The 23,587-nt window shown below is 39.6% G+C and overlaps 1 protein-coding gene across 3 annotated transcripts in view; it reads right to left on the bottom strand.

The window, feature by feature from the left end:
* The window catches only part of SLCO3A1 (solute carrier organic anion transporter family member 3A1), a 386,759-nt gene that overhangs the window by 16,593 nt on the left and 346,579 nt on the right, over positions 1-23,587 (bottom strand). For all 3 annotated transcript variants that reach the window (XM_043986124.1, XM_043986123.1, XM_043986122.1), the window contains exons 5-9: positions 21,754-21,918; positions 17,204-17,402; positions 13,233-13,371; positions 6,265-6,440; positions 2,255-2,319 (exon numbers count right to left, since the gene is read on the bottom strand). In XM_043986124.1, the coding sequence (XP_043842059.1) occupies positions 2,255-2,319; positions 6,265-6,440; positions 13,233-13,371; positions 17,204-17,402; positions 21,754-21,918 (744 nt within the window). The remainder of the gene's footprint in view (positions 1-2,254; positions 2,320-6,264; positions 6,441-13,232; positions 13,372-17,203; positions 17,403-21,753; positions 21,919-23,587) is intronic.

Genomic DNA, 23,587 nt, shown 5'->3' with positions numbered 1-23,587 from the left:
AGCTGTGGGTGGGAAGCAAGGTTTGGGTAGAAGAGCCTAGCTAAATGAGAACTGGATATATCATCATTAAACCATGTGTCTAAGGACCCCTTCATGGAATACCCTTGTTGATTGCATCTTAATATCAATTAATTTAATCAGGGAGCTGGAAACATACATTAGACCGCAGAAGCTAAAAGATCAATCTCTTGGTCAGTCAACAAGTTTTTATTAAGGGGCTAGCTACTATGTGCCTGGCCCTGTGTTAGGTGTTGTGGTTACAATGACAAAAATTAAACAGATTAATCTTTAAAGACCTTACAGTCTACAAGGGAGGGCAAATGTTACATCTATAAGTACATAAAGGAATATGCAGGACAAATGCAAGTCATTGGGGGTGGGGAGAAAGGAGATGATATAAGCCAGGAGAGAGAAAGGTCAGGAAAAGTAGAAATTAGTACTTAAGCTCTTCTATGAAGGAAACTAGGGGTTCTAGGTGGTGGAGGTAGAGAGGGAGATGTGCAAAGGCATGGAAATGGGATGTATTTAATTTTGGTGTAGAAATTCTGCTTTGAAGAGAGTAAAAATGATTCCGAATTGACTGTCCTATGTGCAATTCTCCCTTTTCTTAGTGCTCTAACATCATTACCAGGGTTTAATATATCATATTCCGGGAACAAATACAATTGGGCCAAAAGTAAAGGTTTTGCAGACAACTTAAATGATACAAATGCATGGGTAATTAAGTTCTCAAGCAGACATATAAACAGTGAAGGCCCTAGGTTATAACAATAATATTAATAATAACAATTTATGTTTTCTCAAAAATTTAACTGTTCCCAGTCTGTATTTTCTGCAATGTGAGGTAATTTCTCAGAAATTCTTTTAAAATATTCTCATTGTATGATATAAAAATCACACAGCATAATAAAAGGTTAAGCACCTGTAGAGATGGCCTGAATCCTAAAACAATTCCATGGACTAGAATAGTTCCTATACCAAACCATAAAATCATAAAACATTACAGAGGGAAAGGAAATTAGAGCTCATCTAGTCCAAATTGCTCTGAGGAAACGGGGCCCCAAGTGGTTCGGTTAAGAGAAATTGGGTGAGCTGGTGATTTTCTGTAAGGCTGTGTAAAGTTATATGAGTAGAATGTAATTTTGATTTGCTCCAAAGTTTTCCTTCAGATGTGCGCTGTGCATCCTAGTACTGAGAACTTTTTCATAGACTTTGCTATGATTTTGGCCCTCGCTTCTCCTCTCCCCCACCCCCCTACCCCCACGGAGGCAAAAGGAAGAGATGCAATGAAGTCTCAAGTTCTCTCTAAAAATTGTCCAGAGCTCTATATGTACCTTTCTAGTAATCTTCCATTTAAAAGAGAGAGAGAGAGAGAGAGAGAGAGAGAAATCCATCAAAGCAAACTGTTTTCCTCTTACTCAAGCATGAAAGGTCACAGCTTCTCTGGATTTGGCCCAATCCTGACATTTGACAAAGGAGTTTAAATACAGCAGCTGGGATATGGTAGAAAGAGCTCTGGAGGAGGAGCCAGGAGACTTAGTCTCTTATATTAGCACTGATCCTAAGAAGCTGTGTAATTGTGTGTAGCTCTAACTGTGCGAATGATTTAACTTTCCTAGCTTTCAGTTTTTTTCACCTGAAAAAAAATTTAGGGAGTTGGAACAGATAATCACTAAGGCCCTTTCTAGCTTTCAAAGCTCTATGGTTTTTGAGACAGACAATGGTGGAACAGAGGTCCTTATATAAAACATTAAGCCAACCAGAATGTCTCTCAACTTCAGATGTCTTCGGTGAAGGACCAAGATGTCTCTCAGCAGAGAACACTGTTTGGGAAATTAAAAAGGATGCAAAGTTTCCATTTGTGTAGCAATGTGAGAGGGACTGCCTTTCTCAGCTGGAAGACCCATAAACAAATCACAAACTTGTCACATCTTAACAACGGATATGCCAAGTTGGAGTGTTGCTTCCATTTCCCTTTTGCACAAGTAAAGTGGAAGGGCGGCAGAGAAGATGGAGTTTATTAACCTGGGAATCTTCTCTATACCAATTGAAAGAAAACCTTGAGGTACTCAGGGAGGGGGCCAAATGGTCTGAGTCTGGTCTCTAGACGTAAAGTCTATGTTGTGGGAGAACACTGGTAAATAGGAATTAAACTTCAGAGACAAAAGCAAATGAACAATAAACTTAATGAAGGTTGACTTGTTTGAGAATAAACATTCACCTCATTACTAAAGGAATAGAGGCTTATACCTACCCAGCAAACGAAGGAGCAGGAATAGAACCCCCAAGGCGTAAGACTTGAGTTCAGGGCTGACTGTCCTAAATAGAAAGATGTGAAGAAAAAAAAAAGAAAAGATTCTGATCATACCCCTTTAAATCCACAGTTATGCACAGCTGTCAATCACAATAGTTCCCCAGAAAACCATTAATAGTCTATTTATTATTATTATTATTATTTTTTACTTTCCCTGCCTAGAGTCTGAATAATAACTATGACTGCAGCTACATGATAAGTTCGGTGTCCTTAATAACAGGAGCTAATCTTGTCATTCGAAGTTAAGAAATGCAAATTCTTTCCCACTCAATTTTCATTTAGAGAAATTCTGCATTTGTTCAGGCAGACAGACATTTCTAGTTGGTGGCGCATTGTGTACTCAAAAATAACAATTTGTGAACATCTTTCCCATTAAGCTTTGTAGGAAACAAGACCAAACTATTAGAGCAGAAGGGTCTTTGCAGGTAAATGGACAATGTGTCATCTTTAAGGTTATATTGTCATATGAACCACATAAAAGAGAAACTATTCTGGGAGTCAGAAGAGCTGGACCCTAGTCCCAGCTTGGCTACTTACTATCTGTGTGACTTTGGATAAGTCAGTTTATTTCTTTGGGCCTCAGTTTTCTTATCTTTCAAGTGGGGTATAATAATTTCTGCCTTGCTTAGTGAGATAAACTGTACAAATGATGATGGCGGTGGTGATGGTAGAAGATGATGTTTTGATTATACCTTATCAAATAGAAATGAAAGGAGTGACAAAAATTGGTGGACAGAAGATCAGTCTATTTATAACATACTTTCAACTGATTGGCTGAAGCAATATTTCAGAAAAATTCAACTTTTAAAAAAATTAGTTGCTAGTCCCTTAAAAGTCTCCTTTTTAAGCAACCTCTTCATCATTGTGTTTGTTATGAGATACCATCAAGGTAAAAGTAGTAGAATGTGGCTTTAAAGACTTCGTCTTGATCTCAGTAAAATTTCTTAATGACAATTTCCATTCACCTCTAAATACACATGTAACTATTAATATTCATTGGAAGATTTGGTTAAATCAGACACAGTATTATTTGACCTTCAAGTAATTTAGACCCAACTGGCCTGTGCTGATGACTCTAGTTTAAATCCTGGTATTTCTGAATACCAGAATTTGGCCCATGACTTTCAAAGTTGTGAATGTGTCTTTCATTAATCCTAACTGTCAAAAATTTTAACTTTGTAGTACAATGTAGTAGCCACAAAGGGCAATGTAAATTAGTAGCTAAAGATCTGACATTTAAGGCCTGAGACTTGTTCAGATTCAGCCTCTGACACAAACTGACTGTATGATCTTGGGCAAGTCACTTGACATCTCAAGTGCTGACCTGCATTGGTAGAAGGAATTCTTCTATGGGAGTTCTTTGTACTAATGAAATAACAAGTATAATCCCTAGCCCATGAAGTAGCCATAAAGACTATGAAGAGACATAGAGAGCAAGTTCTCCCTAACACAAACAGCTATATCTCTGCCAAGAATATACTACATTACTGTTTCTTTTTAGACATTATAAATTCTAGGAGAAAAATGAAAAAAATTACTAACATCTCATTTGATGCCCTCCTGGGAGATAGGCACCTATAAGTGGAGATCCATGGCAGACCCTATTTGTGGGCCAATAAAGGGACTTGATCAAATAATTGGTATTGAAAATACCAGCCTACTCCTCAAACTTTCTCAGTGCTTTTCTGAGAGATGTTACTATTGGTTGTACAAGAGTGGCTGACACCCTGAGGCAATGTAGGGTATAGGGTACACCTGTACCTATCTACAGATGGCATAGTGTGCTTTTTGCCTACCTTGAACATCTGTGACTGGAAATAGAACTTGGGAGCTTGATTGAATAACTTATTTCCCCCCATATCCATATGCCCATTGTGAGAATACCTCCAGCAGGTTTGTGTGAGGCCTGGAATTATTTGAGTTTGAAAAGCCTCAGCTTAGGTCATTCCATCCATCTGTTGCTTTTTTTTTTTTTTTAAGGGAATTTAATATTTCCAGACCATCTCTAAGAGTTGCTTGTCAAACTGTGCCTGTAAAGTGATTTACATCTCACCACTCTCTATGTCTAATTCCTGAGTCAATCTTCTGATGCTAAGCCCCTGTATTTTATTTTCTCCTATTTTGGGGGGTTAGGGGAGGCAGAGATTGTGGGGAAGCATAGAGTATATGGGTGATGTGGAAGCATACTGATTTTTAAGTGGGAGAGGCTTGTTTCCTGAAATGAGTTTTTCTTATACTCAAAGCTCTAGTTAGTGCCCTCATTTTCTCATTTCCTTTTTTTTTTTTTTTTTTAGTGAGGCAATTGGGGTTAAGTGACTTGCCCAGGGTCACACAGCTAGTAAGTGTTAAGTGTCTGAGGCCAGATTTGAACTCAGGTCCTCCTGACTCCAGGGCCAGTGCTCTATCCACTGCGCCACCTAGCTGCCCCCCCATTTCCTTTTAGTGAAGGGAAGTAGGCCTTGTTGGACCAAATCCTGCTTTTCCATTCCTACCCTCCTGCCAAAAAGCAAATCTTACAATTATTCCCTGAAATCATTTCCCCAGGTACGTGAAAAAACAGATATAAGAGCATGATACTGAAGCACAGAAACAATGGTGAAAGAAGATTGTGATGTAAATTTATTTAAATAGGAAGAAGGCATATCATTTTGTAATTTGTATGTTCTGCTTTTGAGACCTGGAGTTGGAGTTTTAGCTCATTTTCCTTTCTGGTAAGGTGTTTTTGTTTTTGCTTTTGTTTTTGTTGTTAACCACTTCCTCCCCCCATCTTAAAATTTCAAATTAAAATCTGACGAGTCTCTAGTGGAAATAAGCACTGGATCTGGAGTCAAATATCTGAGTTCAAATTCTGTCTCTGGCACTAAATCCCTTACCTATGTTATAGTCACTTAATGACTCCAGGTCTCAGTGTCCTCATCTGGAAAAATGAAGTACCAGCTCACCTTTGAGATGCCTTCCAGTTTTAGTCATGACACTATTCTCCTCTCTCTCTCTGACTACCTCTGTAACTCTAATCCTAATCCACTAAGGCTCAGGGTTTAATTTTAAACACAGGATAAAGACCCTAGCTAGTTAGTTAATAAATATTTGTCAGAACTAAATGAAATATAACAAAAGAAGTACTTAAGAGGATGCGCTGGCCTGGATCCCAGCATCTCTGGGTTATTGTTCCAAATTCAGCCCTGTGATCACAGTGGGAAAATACCTTCAAATTCTTCTAAATTCCCCCTCCCTGACTCTTGTGATGACTCAAAGTTATGTTGGGACCATCTCGTTGAGATGAATATTCTTCTGAGTACATATTCTGACAAGTCTGTATTCTTCTGTAAGCTTTATCTTACCTTGTGGAATACCTTTTTATTGAGCAGTATTTTTGTTGAGCAGCTGGGTGACTCATTGGATAGAAGGCTGGGCCTGAAGTCAGGAAGACTCATCTTCCTGAGTTCAAATCTGGCCTCAGACACTTAGTAGCTATGTGACCCTGGGCGAGTCACTTGACCCTGTTTGCTTCAGTTGTCTCATCTGTAAAATGAGCTGGAGAAGAAAATGGCAAACCACTCCAGTGTCTTTGCCAAGAAACCCCCAAATGGGGTCATGGAGAGTTGGGCACAACTGAAAACAACTGAACAAGAATTGTTCTCTACAAAAACTTTAAGTGTGACTGGAGCCACTCTCTATTTGGCATGTTGTTCTCAAATGTCCTTAATAAAAAGAAGTGATATGTGTTGATTGAAGGGAAGTGGGTTAGTAGCTACTGACCCTACCACACCCAATTTCTGGAAATTTTAATAGTTTCCAAGTTGTTAAGTTTCAGTGGAGTTGAAGGAAAGTTTCTGAATGTTTGCAATTCCGTCCCAGAAAAACAACAACCCCAAACCAAAACCAAATAAATGGGGGGATGGGAAGGACCTCTAGACTCAGGGCCATGGAAGTCTCAGCCTAGCTCTTACCTGATGAGAATGATCACAGATGGAGTCTGGGCCATCGCTCCTATCATGCTGCAGACACACATCACACAGAGGAATGTAAGGAAGGCCTCTTGGCAACCAGGGCTGGGGCATTTCCCAGGAACCACTGTTGCATTTTCAGAGGGGACAGATGTGAGACAGGCACAGCCAGTGAGATTCTGAAAGGGAAGCATGCCCAGGGTTTAAACTAGAGGTTTCGACTTTCCATATCAAAAGCCATCCATCAGGTAAAGCTGTCAACTCCTAATTATGCATTCTGTGGTGTTCCATTAATCAGGCCTAAATAAATTAGTTAGCTTTTTTCCAAGAGCCTTCAAAACACATGCACAGACACAGGGATATTTATGGGGAGGAAAGCTTATTTTTTCTTCCCTCCTACACATTTCATTTTCTGTGTTTAAGTGCCCCCTCAATAAATTGTAGTGCAGACAAATGACCCCCAAATTAGAATCTTTCCCATACAATAAAAGAAAGGAAATGGTATTTCCACATTATGATAAAACACTGCCAAATTAACGTGATAATCATTTGCCAATTTGTTCTCTCTTCCAGGCAGTTATAATTACACTAGGGCATACTAAAAGGGGTAAATCTGTAACCTGTACATTGTTCCTGGTTCATTGACTAATTTGGTGCCTTGAACAAAAGAGATCATAACACCACGTGTGAAGTTACTGTCTTTTGCAAGCCAAGAATCAAAGCAAAGGTCGTAGAGACATTGGTGGCAAAGGGAAAAGTTTCTGGTATATTGCAGGAAAAGGAACAGGACTAAGGATGGCATATAGTTTGGAAGGGAGGTGAAGAATGAAGCTATAGCCAAACAGGAGAAGAGTTATCAATATATGATCAGAAGAAATAAAAATGACTGAATTCTGTTTGATCTCCCTGGGAGGATCCATGTCCAATTGCTTTTGTTTTCCAGTCACAGAGGCTTTTACTGACTCTCCTACAATTTCTGATGGCCAAAGGTAGAGCAGGGACAAAAAGGGAGGGGGCAGTGCTGAATGTCAGCCCAATGAAGGCATTATAATAGAGGTACAGAAACTGCTAATGAATGCAAAATGAAAACAATCATAAATGATTCATTCCTGATTGTAAGGAAGACTTGGCTTTCGGGTCACATCTATATAGGAAGTACCACCCAAACACTCTTGAGGTTAAAATTATTCCCTTCTGGCTTTAAACACCCCATGTTTCTCTTTTTTTCTTCATTGTTTTGCTTCCTAACTTTTCTTTTCTTACTTCCTTCTCTCCCTTTCCAAAAGAAACCACATAGAGAACTGTCTCCTTATTTATTGATAGACATAGCTGTCCCCATGCTGTGATTGCAAGGGCCAGTGAAGATCTTCCCTTGACCTCAAATGCTGCCTCCACTAGGTTCTAGGAAGCCTGAAATTTCGTCACCAGGAGGAGGCCTCTCATTTTACATTTGAAGATAGAGCTTAAGAAGCAAGTATCTCTGGGAGAGGTACACCATCAATATGCCACAGGTTTGTGATTTAGCTGGTGTGGGAACTCAGTGGGGTTGGAACTCTTTCTATTGAAGTAGATTGCAGGGGGTAGCTAGATGGCACAGTGGATAAAGCACTAGCCCTGAATTCAGAGGGACCTGAGTTCAAATTTGGCTTCAGACACTTGACACTTACTAGCTGTGTGACCCTGGGCAAGTCACTTAACCCTCATTGCCTTGCCCTAACCCCCTCCCCCCCCAAAAAAGTAGATTGCAACTGTCTACAAAACAACAGTTTTTAATCTAAGGTCTGTGAACTTGTTTTTATTTAAACAACAAACATTTTGATAACTATATTTCAATATAATTGCTATTCTTTGTAATCCTATGTATTTTATCTTATGCATTTAAAAACATGATTTTGAGAAGGGGTCTGTACACTTCACCAGACTAGCAAAGGGGTCCATGACCTACCAAAAGGTTAAGAACACTTGCTATAACTTGTAGTTTCAAAAAGCTGCCTGAGACTTAGAGAGATAAGTGATTCGCCTATGGTCAGAGAGCTATTAGTTAGGAGAGGTAACTTCTAGTAAATACAGAGTAGAAGACAATCGGCTGATATCAGATTATTTCTTTAAAAAATAGATTGAACTTAAGGAAGATATATTTGGTAAGGTCCCCTAATCCTTTTCCACTTGTGCATCATGGGTATTTCATCTTCACCTTTATTTCTCTCCTCCTTCTGAAAGTCTGAACTATGAGTCAGAGAAAGACAATTCTCTTTCTGAATGTGACTTGGCAAGCTTCTGCCTCACCCTTACTCAGGTAAAATGGTCCTTGGAAAACAAGCCAGTGTGCCTTTTAAGGGACTTGAGAATCTATTTAACACTCTCTTGGTGCTCCTAAAGATACCCCCAGGTAAAATGTCAGCAAGCCTAATATTGTGGAAAGATTTGGTCCAGAGTCCCGAGTTTTGTATTCATGCCTTACAGCTCTGAGCTCATCACTGAGACAGAACAGAAAAAAAATACCACATTTTAAACATATTTGGAAAAATTGCTGGTTTCAAGTGAAATGGCTAAGAAATCAATGAAAGAATAAACATGAGTACGCTGAGAATTGTACTTCTATCCCACATTTAGTCATTAAATTAAACTGAGAAACACTTTAATTCACAAAAACAAAACAATGGTGATACAGTTATGAAGAAGTTGGGGTTAAAAAAACCCCAACAACAACAAACCCTTACTCCTTGGAATCTTTTGATTAATTTTCTAGGGATAAATGAAAAAAATCAAATGGCTGTTATTTTGACAGCTCAAATGACAAGAGCAAAATACTATCCAAAAATGATTCAGAAACACTGGCAAATGAAGCTGCCTTATTTGTGTCTCCTTCCCTACCCCCACCCTCCACCCTCCTGCCACACATACTGATGCTCTTCCCAATGCTGCATACTTTAATGCCTATTAATTTTACAAATGAAATTGATTTCCAGGTTGAAAAAATGAATTTTCTCTAAGGATGGGTTTGTGGGGAAGATGTTATGTATACACAAAGACATCTTATAGAAATTTGAAACTAGAAGGATTTTCTTTGTAAATTAAGGGTTGGCCTAAATTTGGGGGATTCTCATTTTCCTAATAATCATGGGGAATAAGAAAAACATGTCAATATTTGTAGCATTTCTGGATATAGTCATGTATTTTAGAATGGAAATCAACTAAACCACCAATTACTTTGGTACCAATTTCTGCTCTTACTTAAGAGTCCTTTGATCTTTTGTGGCTGACCTCCTAATAATTGGTCTCACAATAGACTGATGATACCACCACAACAAACTGGGTTGTTATTGCTTTTTTTCACTTTGGATGCCAACAATTAGGTCTCTGTGCCAGACGTTCATGGATTCTTTCAGAATTCATCCTAGTACCTTTAGAATTCTATTGTCATTTATCATTGTCTTTTTGCAGCTTAGAATCTCAACTTTTGATTGGCCCAAGTCAGGCTGGTATTACTGTGTAAAGCCCTAAAATCTCATCACTAAGAGCTAGGTTGGCAACCTATATGCCTCAAGCCAAAGGGGAAATTGAAAAACTGCAAAAAGAAATACTGTCTCGTTTTCACTTGCAGGGTCACTGATTGAAGAATAATGGCTTGGGGGGAGGGGATGGTGGTGGTGAGGGAATCTTCTTGAAATGGTAGCAGAACCTCGACACACCTGTAACACTGAGAGAGAATTCTGTCTTTACAAAAAGAACTGAATCACTGGCTGCAGAAGGAGGAGAGAGAGAGAGAGAGAGAGAGAGAGAGAGAGAGAGAGAGAGAGAGAGAGAGAGAGAGAGAGAGAGAGAGAGAGAGAGAGAGAGAGAGAGAGGCTGTTGCTACAGGAAAGGCAAACTAATTATTTGTGGGAGCCACTCCATTTAGAAATAGGGGGTGGGGGAAGAAGGAAACATGAAATCAGCCATGTCCAAATGTATCAGAGGTGAAAAGCATTTGAAGGGCTGGGCGAACTTGGCTTCAGAATATTAACAATGCCCTCATGACAGGTTGGTACCTGGATGACCACAGACATCCAGCTTGGTCTGGCCATTTGGCTACAGGTCAGGCCTATTACATGCTAAGGTATTTCACAGTGTCTTAATTGTTCTCTTTCTAAAGTATGCTCTAGCTAGATAAATTAAATGGTCCAAGTGGCACCATTAAAAGGGAAAAAAAAATCACACTAGAGAAGATAGATTCCAAACAAGTCATACTCTATTAGGTAACCCATTTCCAGAAATGTAAGCCAAACATCCCCAACCACACCCCATCTTGATTCTTCTACAAACTGCCATGTTGGATTTATAGCAGTTGTTTACATACTACCAGTGGTTGGAATTACTTTTATTTTTTAAGCCAGTTATTCAGCACATCAGAAGGATGTTTCTTCCAACAGGCAGTAAGCAGAGTGCTAACATGCTTACCGCTGGAATAATTACTTCTCAGAGTGAAATGTAAGGAAACAATCTGGACAGTAGATTAATGCCAAAGGCAATATACAAAAGTAACTTGCATTCAGTTACACAGGCTCCCAGTCACATGCAATGAGCGGTATTAAAAAATCTTTTATTAAATAGAGTACAATCCTGGGAAACTTGGAATGACAAGTAGGAAAAACACACATGGGGTCCAAAATGAAGCCCAAACATAGGGTGTGAGGAAACCAGATTTTACTGGATGTAGAATCAGTCTCACACAGTGTCTTTCCTCAGCTGATCAAATTTTAAGTGGTTTTCACGAGTCTCAGTGGGTGAAAATGGTGCCTGTGTGGAGGACTAGAAATCTGATTGTACTTAACAGTGAAATTTGCACATGCCCTGGCTCATTCCAGCTACTTGTAATCACTCAAGGGAGCAGTGCTGTTACCCATGCCCTAACTGGTTATAATCTGAAATCAGAACAAGAGATCTAACAAGACACTTGGAAGGCATAGAGTCTGTATGCTGGGGGCTCAGACTCATTGGAGAGTGGACGGGGGTAATTCACTGAAGTAGCAGGGAAAGATAAAACTAGGGGAGGAGTGAAAATGAAACTCTAACAGTCACAACTGCAAGTGTTTGTTCCCTAGTAATTAAGCATTATGAGGCTGGAATTCAGGTGGCTAGAAGCTTGGTGAAAGAAAAGCATCGAAGTCAGTGGAGAAGAGGCAAGTTTCCCCTCCTGTCCTGGAAGGTGGAAGTTTCTTCTGCTTTACTGTGTGCTTTTACATTAATCTTCCCACCCAGAATAGAAATGTTGTGTATTCTTTAGAAAACTGTAGGAAAAGGCAGAATTTTTTTTTGGGGGGTGGGGGGGTGTGGAAATAAAAATCGAAGCGGTAAGCTGAGGAACAGAAATGTGATACAGTCTCACGAATCAAGAAGGGCAAAGTAGATCAGGGATAATTGGATTCTGCTGCTTTGCTGTTTCAGCAACTGAAAGCAACCACTGGACCCAGTTAAGCTTTTATTTAATAAGACTTTATGTATATGCAAGATCAGGGGAAGGTGCATTTTCTCAGACAATTTTTTGGTCACTGAATTTTCTGAAATAGACACTATTTTAGTCTCAGGACAGTAGCTTATAGTGAATCAATTTAATCCTTGCAACAGGACAATAACAAAGACTAATTTGCAACATAACTCTTCAGATATTAAAATGTTAATGAAATTGTTGTCACAGAAAATAATAACTGGTGTTTTCATTCTATCCATTCCCAAAACCCAGTCCTTTTTTTCCCCCTATTCATTTTATCTGCATGGAGAAATTGCTTTTATAATCTTATTTGAAAAATAGCTTCCTCCCCACCCAAAATGATTTATCTTACTTTTTGAAAAATGGTAATAGCAGCAGTAGGCCAAAAATCCAAACATTAAAGCAAGGAAAAACTTAATTTTTAGATAATTAAGATGAATGATTCCTATTTTCTTTGTCTCTGACTAATGGCCACTTGGCATTACTGCTAGACTTTGCCTATATCCAAAGTGGATAGGTGACAAGATAGAAGGGGGCTAGTGATTTAATAGTTTATTGAAAGGAAGGAATAGGTTTCCCTTTCTCTATTTTTATTGTCCTATATCACTCAGTTCAGTCTTTATACGTAGAGGCAAGTGTTGTCAGTGAAAAAGTAGAAGAGAAATAGAAGGAACAGGAGACAGAAAAAGGTGGGGAATCTAGGACCAAAGGGAAAAAAGAGGAAGGTAAGTGAGCACAAAGGGTAAGACATGGACCAAATTCTTTCCCTTGGCTTTTGGCACAAAGCTTCCTTTGACTTCTGCCTTGAATAATACCAGTAGCCATTGATTCTTTGTTTCACTAAAGTCCTATTCTGATGCCTAAACATGGTATGAAAGTGATTCTGTGTTTTTGAACGCTATGACAGTGGAGTATAGAAGTTTTAACACTTCTTAACAACAATCTGGAAACACTTTGGGTATGGGCCAATTGAGAGACTGTTTCTGAGTCATCTGAAGATATGGACCAATCAATAAATCAATGTGCCAGGCACTGTGGCCCAGCCTAAGTTAGGTTGGAGAGGCTCATCACCAGAAGTTTAGCTCTTGAGTCATGAATTTTCTCATGCAGAGCAACTCATGAAGGCATCCATAAATGTATCCAAGGGTGACAATCAATGTGGATGGAGAGCAAACCCCAACCTCTGAAATCATGAATCCTTAGATTACTTAAATAATGTCAATGGGAGTTATTTAGGTATATCTGGGAGCAAGTCACTTAGCAAACAAACTTGAGTGACATGTCTGTCCTTCTCATCTGCTAATAGAATCTCCTAATCAAAGCAGGGATGAGACTGAGAAAAACTTATATCTAAGGAGAGGAGGGAAAGAGCTACTATAACTACCAATTCTTTATTTCCTGTGGCAGTCAACCATCACCTTGGGGATAGGCTGCCGATTAAGCTGTAGCTCTTAATCCATGATCCTTCACGCTATCCAGAAAATAAATAAGTCACAAATACCGTGCTGTTGCATCCAGCAAAGCATGCAGACAGGTAAGTGATCCCATCTGCCCCACAGACTGGCGTGAAAGAGTCAGTTTGGCATTCACAGTTATTATTGCAAGGAGAGTAGGGATCCAAGGCTACGCCGGGTGCTGAGCTATAAGAGAAAATACAAAATAATGTGCATTAGTAAGTCACATTTACAGAACACTTTAAAATCTACAGGACACTTTTCTTACAACAATTAGAAGGTGGATATTCCATTCTGGCTCAGAGAGGTTGAGTAATTTGCCCAGGATTATACAATTAATAAGAACTGGAAACCTATCACAAATAGATGGAGGCATAATAACTTCAAATAATTTTTAAAAATTCAGCATAACTACTTTCTTAATCTGACACCACCCTGTCCATCCATCTTGAGCTTCCAAAATTCCCCAAATACCTAATCTAGGCACCTGGGTCTCCACTCTTTCTTTGATCATTCCTAATTCTGTCTTGATTCATATGTGTTTCTCATTCAAGAAAGCCCTTTCCTTCCTGCCTGTATATCCAAATCCTACCATTTTTTGAAAAGCTCAACTCAAGCCCGACTTTCTCCATAAAGAAGGCCTTCCCTAATTAGTTTAAGCTTAATTTGTTTCTCTGTCTCTGAACTGTATAACCATGCACCATATATTTTATTATAAGTTGCCTTGTATTGCTTCATTATGATTTGGTGTGTTTTAATTTTATTTCCCTAAGTGAGACAATAAGCTTTTTGAGGGCAGGGAAAAAGTCCTGCATTACTACTACAATCCTTATATTGCCTAGGAGAGTGGAGAACATAAATGAATCTCAGTAATTGATGACTGATCAACGATCATCAGTTTCCTTGGGATAAGTAATATTTTAAGAGGCTTTTCATTTTTATTTATTTTCTATTAAGAATTTAGAAGTTCATTGTTGTTATTTTCCCCCTACTAGTGAAAAGCCAAGTGTTTCAAGTAGAAAAATCACTCATCTCATGCTCCCCAATACATTTCATCTGGAAAGGATTAGGTGGCATTATTCCTACCTACCAGTCAGCTCTTTGAATTTAAGGGATTCAAGATAGAGCCAAAAATCCAAACTGAAGTCCTAAGGTTTGATCTCTAGATTTTTATACTGTCCCCCCTCCCCTAAAGTACTGACTACAAAGAATATGAAGAAAATGTCACTTTGGACTTGCCACTGGGGAGTGGTAGGGAAGAAGAAAGAATCCTTAGAGCTTCTGTAGATGCAAGTATGTCTCTCTCCTGTGCTGACAACTGATTATCTTTTGGAGTAGCCATTGGCAAGGCAAAGAATGTCTTATCCTGTAGCTTCACTCCAGGAATAAGATACCTTCTTTGGCTTTGAGGGTCCACATACATGACTAAAGAAAAAAATCTATTCATTTGGCTTTGTTGAGATGATGTAGTAGTAACTTTTTATATGTGTAGACTTTTATATCTTACCAAGTGTTTTCATGTCTATTATTATTATTTTTTTTGGCAGGGCAATGGGGGTTAAGTGACTTCCCCAGGGTCATACAGCTAGTAAGTGTCAAATGTCTGAGGTCAAATTTGAACTCAGGTACCCCTGAATCCAGGGCTGGTGCTTTATCCACAGCGCAACCTAGCTGCCCCCCATGTGCATTATTTTAATGGATCCTTACAACCATCTGGCGGAGTACCTTGAGCAGATATGATTACCTCTATTTTACAGAGGAGGAAACTGAGGCTCAGAAAGGTTAAAAGACTTGCCGAAGGTCACATGGCTAGTAAGTCATGGGGTCAAAACTAGGTGTTCTGTCCAGTACCCTAAATATTTGTACCAATAGAGGAGCAGAAGGCCTAATATACTATAGACTAGAATACATAAATCTGGGCAAATTATTTTGTGACCATAAGTCAGATAAAGTTGAACTGAAGGAATCAAAGGAAAAAGCAGAGAAGAAAGTTCAGACATGATGTTACACTGGGTATTTGCTGTGAGCAGTTTGGCTGACAAGAAGAGCTTCCCACCTATTGGCTGAAAAATTGACTAAAGAGAGCCATATTTCTAGTAGGTGGTGGAGAGAGTAGTAGACAGTCCTCGAAATAGTACCTTAGCTGAAGGCTTTAGCTGAGGTCCAAAAGGAGGATGAATGAGATGACTCAACAGAGCCATGTCCCTTTACTGCTGGGAAGAGGCTTACAGATTAATAGACCACATTACCTCCCTTCTCCCTTGTTTCCCCCTCCAAAGGTTGGTGGAGACAGTTGAAAGAGCTGGCTGACAGAGGAATAACCCACCCAACACAGCAGAGGTTTAGGTGGCCCTGAAGATAGATGGTTAGATGAAGACCAGCCAGAGGGGATCAATGATCCCTGGTGAGGTGCAGTGGGTATCTGCCACCCAGCAGGTAGCCTTTCTAGAAGACAGCATCACAATGACCTTGTCAGCTCTGAAGCATCAGTGGCATGATCTGTCCACATATATGTGCTGGCTACCCATAGTCTCCATATGTGTACGTCCTATGTGTTATCTTCATGTGTTTCCACTCTTCCCAGGGAATGGTGCATTTGTAGGACAGTGAGCTTCAGTCTAATGGTGAGAATGTTCTCACCATTACTATTTAATTTAATGACTATTAATTCATTAAATCCTTTACTTGGGGTCAAATGTAATCACTGGCTGACTAGTGAAAGCAAACACATTAGTCAGGGCTTGTGAATTATGGTTTGGAGAAGATTCTGATCCACAAAATAACTAGAACCTGAGATAGTTTTCTAGGGGGCCCCCTGGGCTACACATGGTAATGCCATTCCCTGTATTTCCCTCTTACAGTGATCAGTTTAAAAGACTGTCCAAAGATTTAGCATTATGAGAAAAAAGTTGAAAAGGAGAGCCATTAAGAAATGAAGACATTGCCTTATAGATGATGGGACTATAGATCAAGAGCTGGAAGTGATTTCTGAGGCCACCTAGTCCAACCCCCTAAACTCACAGTAGAAATTGAGATCCAGACAGGTTAATTGACATGCCCAAGGTGATACAGGCCATGTCAGGAGTATTGATAATTTCTGGTATTTTTCAGAATTTGGTGTGATCCGTCCTGTCAGCCTTGAAGGTAATGATACACTACAGTATAAGAAAAATATACTAGGGTACTAAAGATTTACTTGTTCTATGGATCCTTCCTTTGATTACATTATTATGATTATTATTAGTGGGGCAATGAGGGTTAAATGACTTGCCCAGGGTCACACAGCTAGTAAATGTCATGTGTCTGAGCCTGGATTTGAACTCAGGTCCTCCTGAATCCAGGGCTGGTGCTTTATTCACTGTACCATCTAGCTGCCCCACCCCCCAACTTTGATTACTTTAGGAGAGATATTGGTGGCATAGTGGATATTGCATTGGGCTTGAAGTTAAGAAGACTCAAGTTCTAGTCTTGCTTCAAATACTAACTAGCTCTGTGATCCTAGGTGAACCTCTTTCCGTCTTAGTTTCCTTATATGTCATATGAGGGGAGTTGGACTTGAAGGTCTCTGAGCTTTCTAGCTCTGGATCTATGATCCTATGAAGCTGCGTACCCTCTTCAAGTATTATGTAATGATTTCACCCAGGGAAGGAGACACAACTGCTTCTCTGCTGCTCCACTGATGGAAGCATAGTTGATTAAAGCAAACCACTGTAAGGAGTTCCCCTGTCATGAGAGGGGGAAGGTACATGTCAAACATTGCCTCGTTGCTCCACTTTTAATACCTGTAGATTCCCGGACCAAGACACTCTTCTCTGGCCACCTTCTATGTGTTGTCTCTCTCTGTTAGACGATAAGCACTTTGAGGACAGGGACTGTCTTGCTTTTGCATTTATGTTTTGTATTTGTATTTCTAGCACAGTGCCTAGCACACAGTTAGTGCTTATTTGATGCTTTTTCATTCATTCCTTCATCCCATCATTCGTTCTTTCATACCTGTTCAATTTCTTCTTGTACTTACTCGTTTCCATAGGGAACAGTAACCCCAGCCACAGGACCTGTGTCACACCCCAGGAAGAGGAAGGAAACATAACAAGCTGTAGACACCAGGTTAACTAACATGGCCATGCGAATGGCTCCCAGAGCAGACAGGCTGAGCTTCTTTACAAGAAGACCTCCTAGGAATATACCCAGACATGCACATGGGATAGCAGTCATCCCTAGAAGAGAGGGGAAGAAAGAGGTTAGAAGCAGAAATGGAGTGACTCTAGAAGAGCAGGGACTTGGAATATAAATGCTCAAACTGAAAACATATCCATATAAAACCCACCAAGCATTCAATAATAATTTCAATGATGGATCTTGTATCAAAATTCTTAGCATCTAATCATAGTTATTAGAGCTTCTACGCTTATATGGCACTAGATTGAGTGCCACATTCACACAGACAACACTGATGCAGAGAACAATGGAGACCATGTAGCAAATGAATACTGAGCAGCTGTATGAACTTAAAAAATAATGTATAAGTGGAAGGATAAGAATATAGCATGGGGAGATAAAACCTCACAGTGCTCATGGATCATGGGATCATAGATTTAAAGCTGAAGGGACCTTGGAAGCCATCAAGTCTAAGTCTCTTCTTTTACAAATGAGGAAAATGAGACACAGAGATGTTAAAACACTAATGCAGCATTAAAAAGCTAGGACATATCCAATGTGGGATTTAAACTTAGAGCCAGTGTTCTCCTCACTCTGTCATGTTGCCTCATGTATGGGGGCCAACAGGAATTTGTTATCTCTCTTCAGATTTATCAGGAAGAATGACTTTTCAGTTTCCTGTACAGCCTAAGGTACCACCCACAAAAAGAGTGGTTTATACCATCTGACAGCCTTGCCAAGATGATACACAATTTAACAGTTTAAAGAGGTTAAAAAACCCAACAAAACCCAGCTCTTCCTTGAGGTCAAATGAAAAAAAAATTGGTTCATGTATCATAGTCACCCACATGTTCCAGGCAAGTTACTCTTTGTAAGGCTGTAGCATTTGGGATAGCAGCAAGGGGTGGGGCAGATCTGGGATCAGAGTATTAGAGTGCAAATCCTAATCCTGTCACTTACTACCTGGGAGACCTTGGTCAAATCATGTAACCTTTCTGGGTTTTGGTTTCCTCATCAATAAAATGAATGTATTGGACCAGATGGCCTCTAATATTGTCTCCGACTCTAAATCTATGAATTTATAAAGACTATAAATATATTCTTATACTGATTTTTATTTGATTTTGTTCTGTTTTGGATCCTCTCATTTTTACATGGAAGTCTCCTGTAGATTGCCAGTATTGCTCACGGTCAATTTTAAACCTAGCGTGTCTTCACCTTGTGTACTGGCACACCCCCAGGGTCACTTTCCCCATTAATTAGCTGTTGTACATAGTAGGAGATCTTATATTGGCTTTGATATCACATGAAACAGAACATAAGTAGGTAGACAGAAATCATACAAGGCTAGATAATACTATAATGAACAATTTTTGACTCCTTGTGGGGGATATGGCCAAGATTAATGCAGGATGGGCATCCATGGTGGGTTTGTAGTCTATGTCATTGGAACATTGGAGGAAGTACCCATATTGATGATATCACAGAATATTGCAATAGTGTTATTGACAAATGTCAAATATTTACAGATTCTCCACTCTTTTAGACCATTTATGTCATAGTTGTTCTACCATAACTTCTTAGCATAGATATGATGAGCTGACTCTACTTACATGAGTGAAAGATAGCCTCGAAAATCAGTATTGAAATCTGTTTATCTTCTTTTCAATAGTACCAAGCCCAGCACCAAGGCCCTCTGGGGACTTAGAAGGTATTATTTAGTGACTCTGCCAATCCCACTTAGCATCCTTTTCCCTTTGAGCTACAATAAACAATTATTCCCTCTCCTTGATGTATATTGCTCCTTAATACTTGTGGACAGTTATCATAACTTTCTTCCTAACTCTCTCCTCATTAAGTTAACCTATGCAGATTTAGTCCTTTTAATCTTCTCTCATAAATCAGTTCTGCCAGGCCCTTAATCATTTTTGTTGTTATGCTCTGAACTCTGTCCAATTTGTTGATGGCTCTGTGGTATTGCCCAGAGCTGGGCACTGGTGCTTCAGGAAGATTGAATAGGTTGTCTCGAATGTCCATGAGAGCTATGAATAGAATATATTCCCATTGGACCTTCTTATACTGATGATTCCCTTTCTTTATGCCCCTAACCATTGCCAACCTACTTTGGTACCCTTTCTCTTGTAGTTTTTTTTTTAATCTAGATGGCATGATGCCACTAAGTTGATCACAGTTAAAAATTATAAGGATCCTTTTAAAAGGCAGTCACATTCTTGAACTGCCAAAAGAATTAGTATTCTTGGAATACTCCCCTATGGGTTAAAATAATTACCTTTTATAATGCTCTGATCATTGAGACTAGTAGGGCTAAGAACAGGTGTTACACAATCTCAAGGACTTGAGATTCTTCTTTTGACCTTTCCTCCAGGATTTTACTGATTGATTTGGCAATAGAAGAGCAGGGACCTATTGTGGAGCTACTCACAGCTTGAAGTGGAAGTGCCTCTTTCAAAGCAAGAAGAATTCAAAGAAAGGAAGAGGAGATCAGGTGGTATACCTATCTTCCTCTCTGCCTGGGGGCTCAAGTCTAACAATGTTAAGATATAGTGTTTAGAAAACTCCACATCAAAGATAAAGACAAATTCCACTTTCTCAGACAGGTAGAAAATGGCTGACTGTGTTTTGTGATTGCCTCTTTGAAGTGAGAGTCTCTTTAATTTGCCTTCCCTTCTCAAAGCATGAGGTTTATACACATTCTGTATGATGTTCTTAGACTTTTTTTGGTTTATTGTGGTTGAAGACTGTTGAAGAAAAGAAAATAAACTCTACTTAGAGCTGTGGCAAAATACGTTGTTAAAATGGGCGAGTATTATGTATTAAACTTTTGCAAAACCTCTATAATCTTGCTCCATATTATTCATCAATTTTATCTTCCACTGTTCTTCATCATGGACACTCTACCTTAACCAGGTTGGTTTTCTCACTGTCCTCCACACAATTCATGTTCCTTCCTGCCTTTTGGCTTTTACCTTTGTTGGTAGATATCCCTCACTGAGAAGCCCCTATCCTTCATCTCTGCCTATCCAAGTTTGTTCTTGCCTTCCAAACCCATCTGAAGTCCCAGTTTCTCCATGAAGTCTTCCCTGACTATTCCAGTTCACATTGATATCTAACTGTTCCTGAAACTCCTGTTCCCCAGTTACCTTTCAGTTACCTTTCAGTTCTTGATTATTCACTGTCTTATGAGGTTAGGGATATGGATAGAGACTAGATGTATGATTTCATGGATATAGGGAACTCCTAGATGATGAAACTTCTACCAATCTATGTAGGTACCTTCTTTTCAATTTAGAGCCTCAGGGAGGAGCCTAGAGCAGAGGAGTCAAAGATATGGCGTGTGGGCCTCATAGAGCCACAATACTCCAGAGTGCTCCAGGGGAAACAAAATGAAGAAAATGACAATAAAACATATATAATATTACCTTAAAAATGAAATCAATATGTAGAACAAAGGGATCCTTATGTACAGATTAGTGGCCCCATTTATAGTTGAATATGACACCACTGGCTTGGAGCACTGAAAAGGTGAGTGACTTCTTCAGGATGACAGTGCCAGGATGGATTAGAAGAGGGATGTAAACTCTAGTTTTTCTAGTTTCAGGCCATCTCATTCAGGGTGTCCACTACCCTGCAGAGGAAGCTAGGTAGTGCAGTAGGCCCAAAGCCAGAAGATCTGAGCTCAAATCTGGTCTCCACTCTTAACTGTGTGATCCTGGGCAGGTTACTTAACTTCTGCTTACCTCAGTTGCCTTATCTATAAAATGGAGATAATAATAGCACCTACCTCCTAGGATTGTTGTGAGGATCAAACGAGATAATAATTATAATGTGCTTAGCACAGTGTCTTGCCCATTGTAAGTGCTATGTACATATTAGATTATTATTGTTATTATACCATTCTCTATTTCAGGTGCATAAGTCTTATTTTAAGAATAAGCTTTTGAAACTCTTTAAAGGGGCAGGAATGTAAGCTCTTTGAGTACAGGTACTGTTTTTTTTTTCAGGTGAGGCAATTGGGGTTAAGTGACTTGCCCAGGGTTACACAGCTGGATTTGAACTCAGGTCCTCTTGACTCCAGGGCCAGTGCTGTATCCACTGCACCACCTAGCTGCCCCACAGGTACTGTTTTTATTGTTATCCTTGTGTCCTCATGTCTAAAAAAGTGCATGGCACATAAGAGGCACTTAAAAAGTATTTATTAAATTAAATTGCATCTTACATTATATATATTTTCCCCTGGCCCCAATATTGGTAAAGTGCTTAAAACACAATAGACACTTTTAAAACATATTAGATAGAATTGTCAAAGAATTCTCTCCTCATGCTTTTCTCCTCCTCCTTGGAGTGCTAAAGAAATAGGCATCCTTGCTTTGGGATGGGAGGGTCACTCACCCAGCAGCTGGTTGGCTGATGAAGTTGTGAGATTGAACTGCTGTTCCAGGTACTTTCCCAGGAAGGCAGCAAAGCCAGCGACCACTGCAATTTCCATACAGGCCGCAAGGACGATGCAGGTGAACACAGGGTTAGACAATAGATGCTTTGTCACTTTAGGAATCACTGCAAGGAATATCAAGGCAAAGAGTAAACCTCACCCTACTAGCATAGATTTATTATTTTTTATCATGCTTCTTATTCCTATCTTGGCTTATTGACAGTGACTGATACCTTACGTGGATCTTGACCTGATTCATGTGCACCCTCATGGGGAAAACCACATGAAAAAAAACAACACACCATTTCCCCCCACCCTGAGCTCCCACCAGTAGTTGGGAAGAAGGTTTATTTGTCAAAGTCAGCTAAGATACTGGTGTCAATGTGATTGAAATGGGAGAAAAAGTGTTCCTGTCCATTGACATACTATTCAGGAATCTGCTTCTGGGTTTTTGAGGTCTTAAAATAATCCACTGAGGAATCCTTTGGTGGGGCAAGAGATGGAGCAACAAAGAAACTAGTAGGCTCATTAAACTTCCTTTCAAGAACCATGGGAGAAGAATAGCATTTTTAATATGAGAAGTCACCTGATGTTGAGGAAGCTATTACTGGCAGCTAGGCTATCTAATGAAATACTGCCCAAGAATTCATAGCAGAACATTTCTATGTGGTTGGGCCTGGAGGATGGAGATTAGCACGTGCTATCTCTGTCCAGCCAGCAGAAGGGGAGTGAGCAGATGACAGATAACCTGTCCCTCCTGGAGCCTCTCTCTAACTCTATGTTCCTGTTATTTTCCTCTTCCCCTTTTATCCGGTCAGTTGGTTTGTCCCTGAGTATGTCTGAGTATCAGGCAGTGTGGTAATGTGGAAAGAATTCTATTCTTTTAGAGTTCAAAGACCTTGGCTTGAGTCTTGACACTTCCAATCACTTACAATGTAACTATGGGAAAGCCATTTGGCCTCTTTGAGCCTCAGTTTCTTTATCTGGAAAATGGGGATAGGGGCAGCTAGGTGGTGAAGTGGATACAGCACTCAGGGGGACCTGAGTTCAAATCTGACCTGAGACATTTGACACTTAGTAGCTGTGTGACCCTGGTCAATTCACTTAACCCTCATTGCCTTGCAAAAAGAAAAAAAGAAAGAAAATGGGGATAAAAATATTTATACAATCTACCTCACAGGGTAGTTGTGAGGGAAGTGCTTCATGAGCCTTACAGTACAATACTAATGCAAGCCCTTGTTATTGTTTATCACTCTCGCCTCAGCTATTCCTGGATGTAATGAAGAGAGAAGATTGTTGTCTTCAGATGGTGAGGCACGTTCATCTGAATACATTTCATGGTAGCAAATCTGCATCTTTTGAGGATGGATTTAATTTTTGGAAACATCCAAAAGTAATTTGGAGACATAGTCTGGTAAAATGTGGTAGATAATACAGTACATTACCAATTTTGCTAAGCAACCAGATGTGACTGAGGTGATGAGATTGCAATGGAAAATAAGGTAGACTGGGAGTTAAAGATGCCTGTTTTGTCAGTAACAAGTTGTGTGACCTTGGCCAAATTACCCTATCTCCCCAGCTCTCTTTCAGCTTGGCCTTTAGAGAAGAACTAGGAATAGTGAGCAAAAGTTACAGGGAAGTATACATTGACTTAATATTAGGAAAAATTGCCTAATAAGAATTGTCTGATAATGGAATGGACTGCTTTAGGAAATAATGAGTTTCTCTTTGCTGGAGATATCCAAGTAGAGTCTGGACAACTGATAGTCCAGGATGTGGATGTCATAGAGAGGA

Source organism: Dromiciops gliroides, chromosome 2 (assembly GCF_019393635.1).
Source record: "Dromiciops gliroides isolate mDroGli1 chromosome 2, mDroGli1.pri, whole genome shotgun sequence".
Taxonomy (NCBI): domain Eukaryota; kingdom Metazoa; phylum Chordata; class Mammalia; order Microbiotheria; family Microbiotheriidae; genus Dromiciops; species Dromiciops gliroides.
This window is presented reverse-complemented; position numbering and strand designations above follow the sequence as displayed.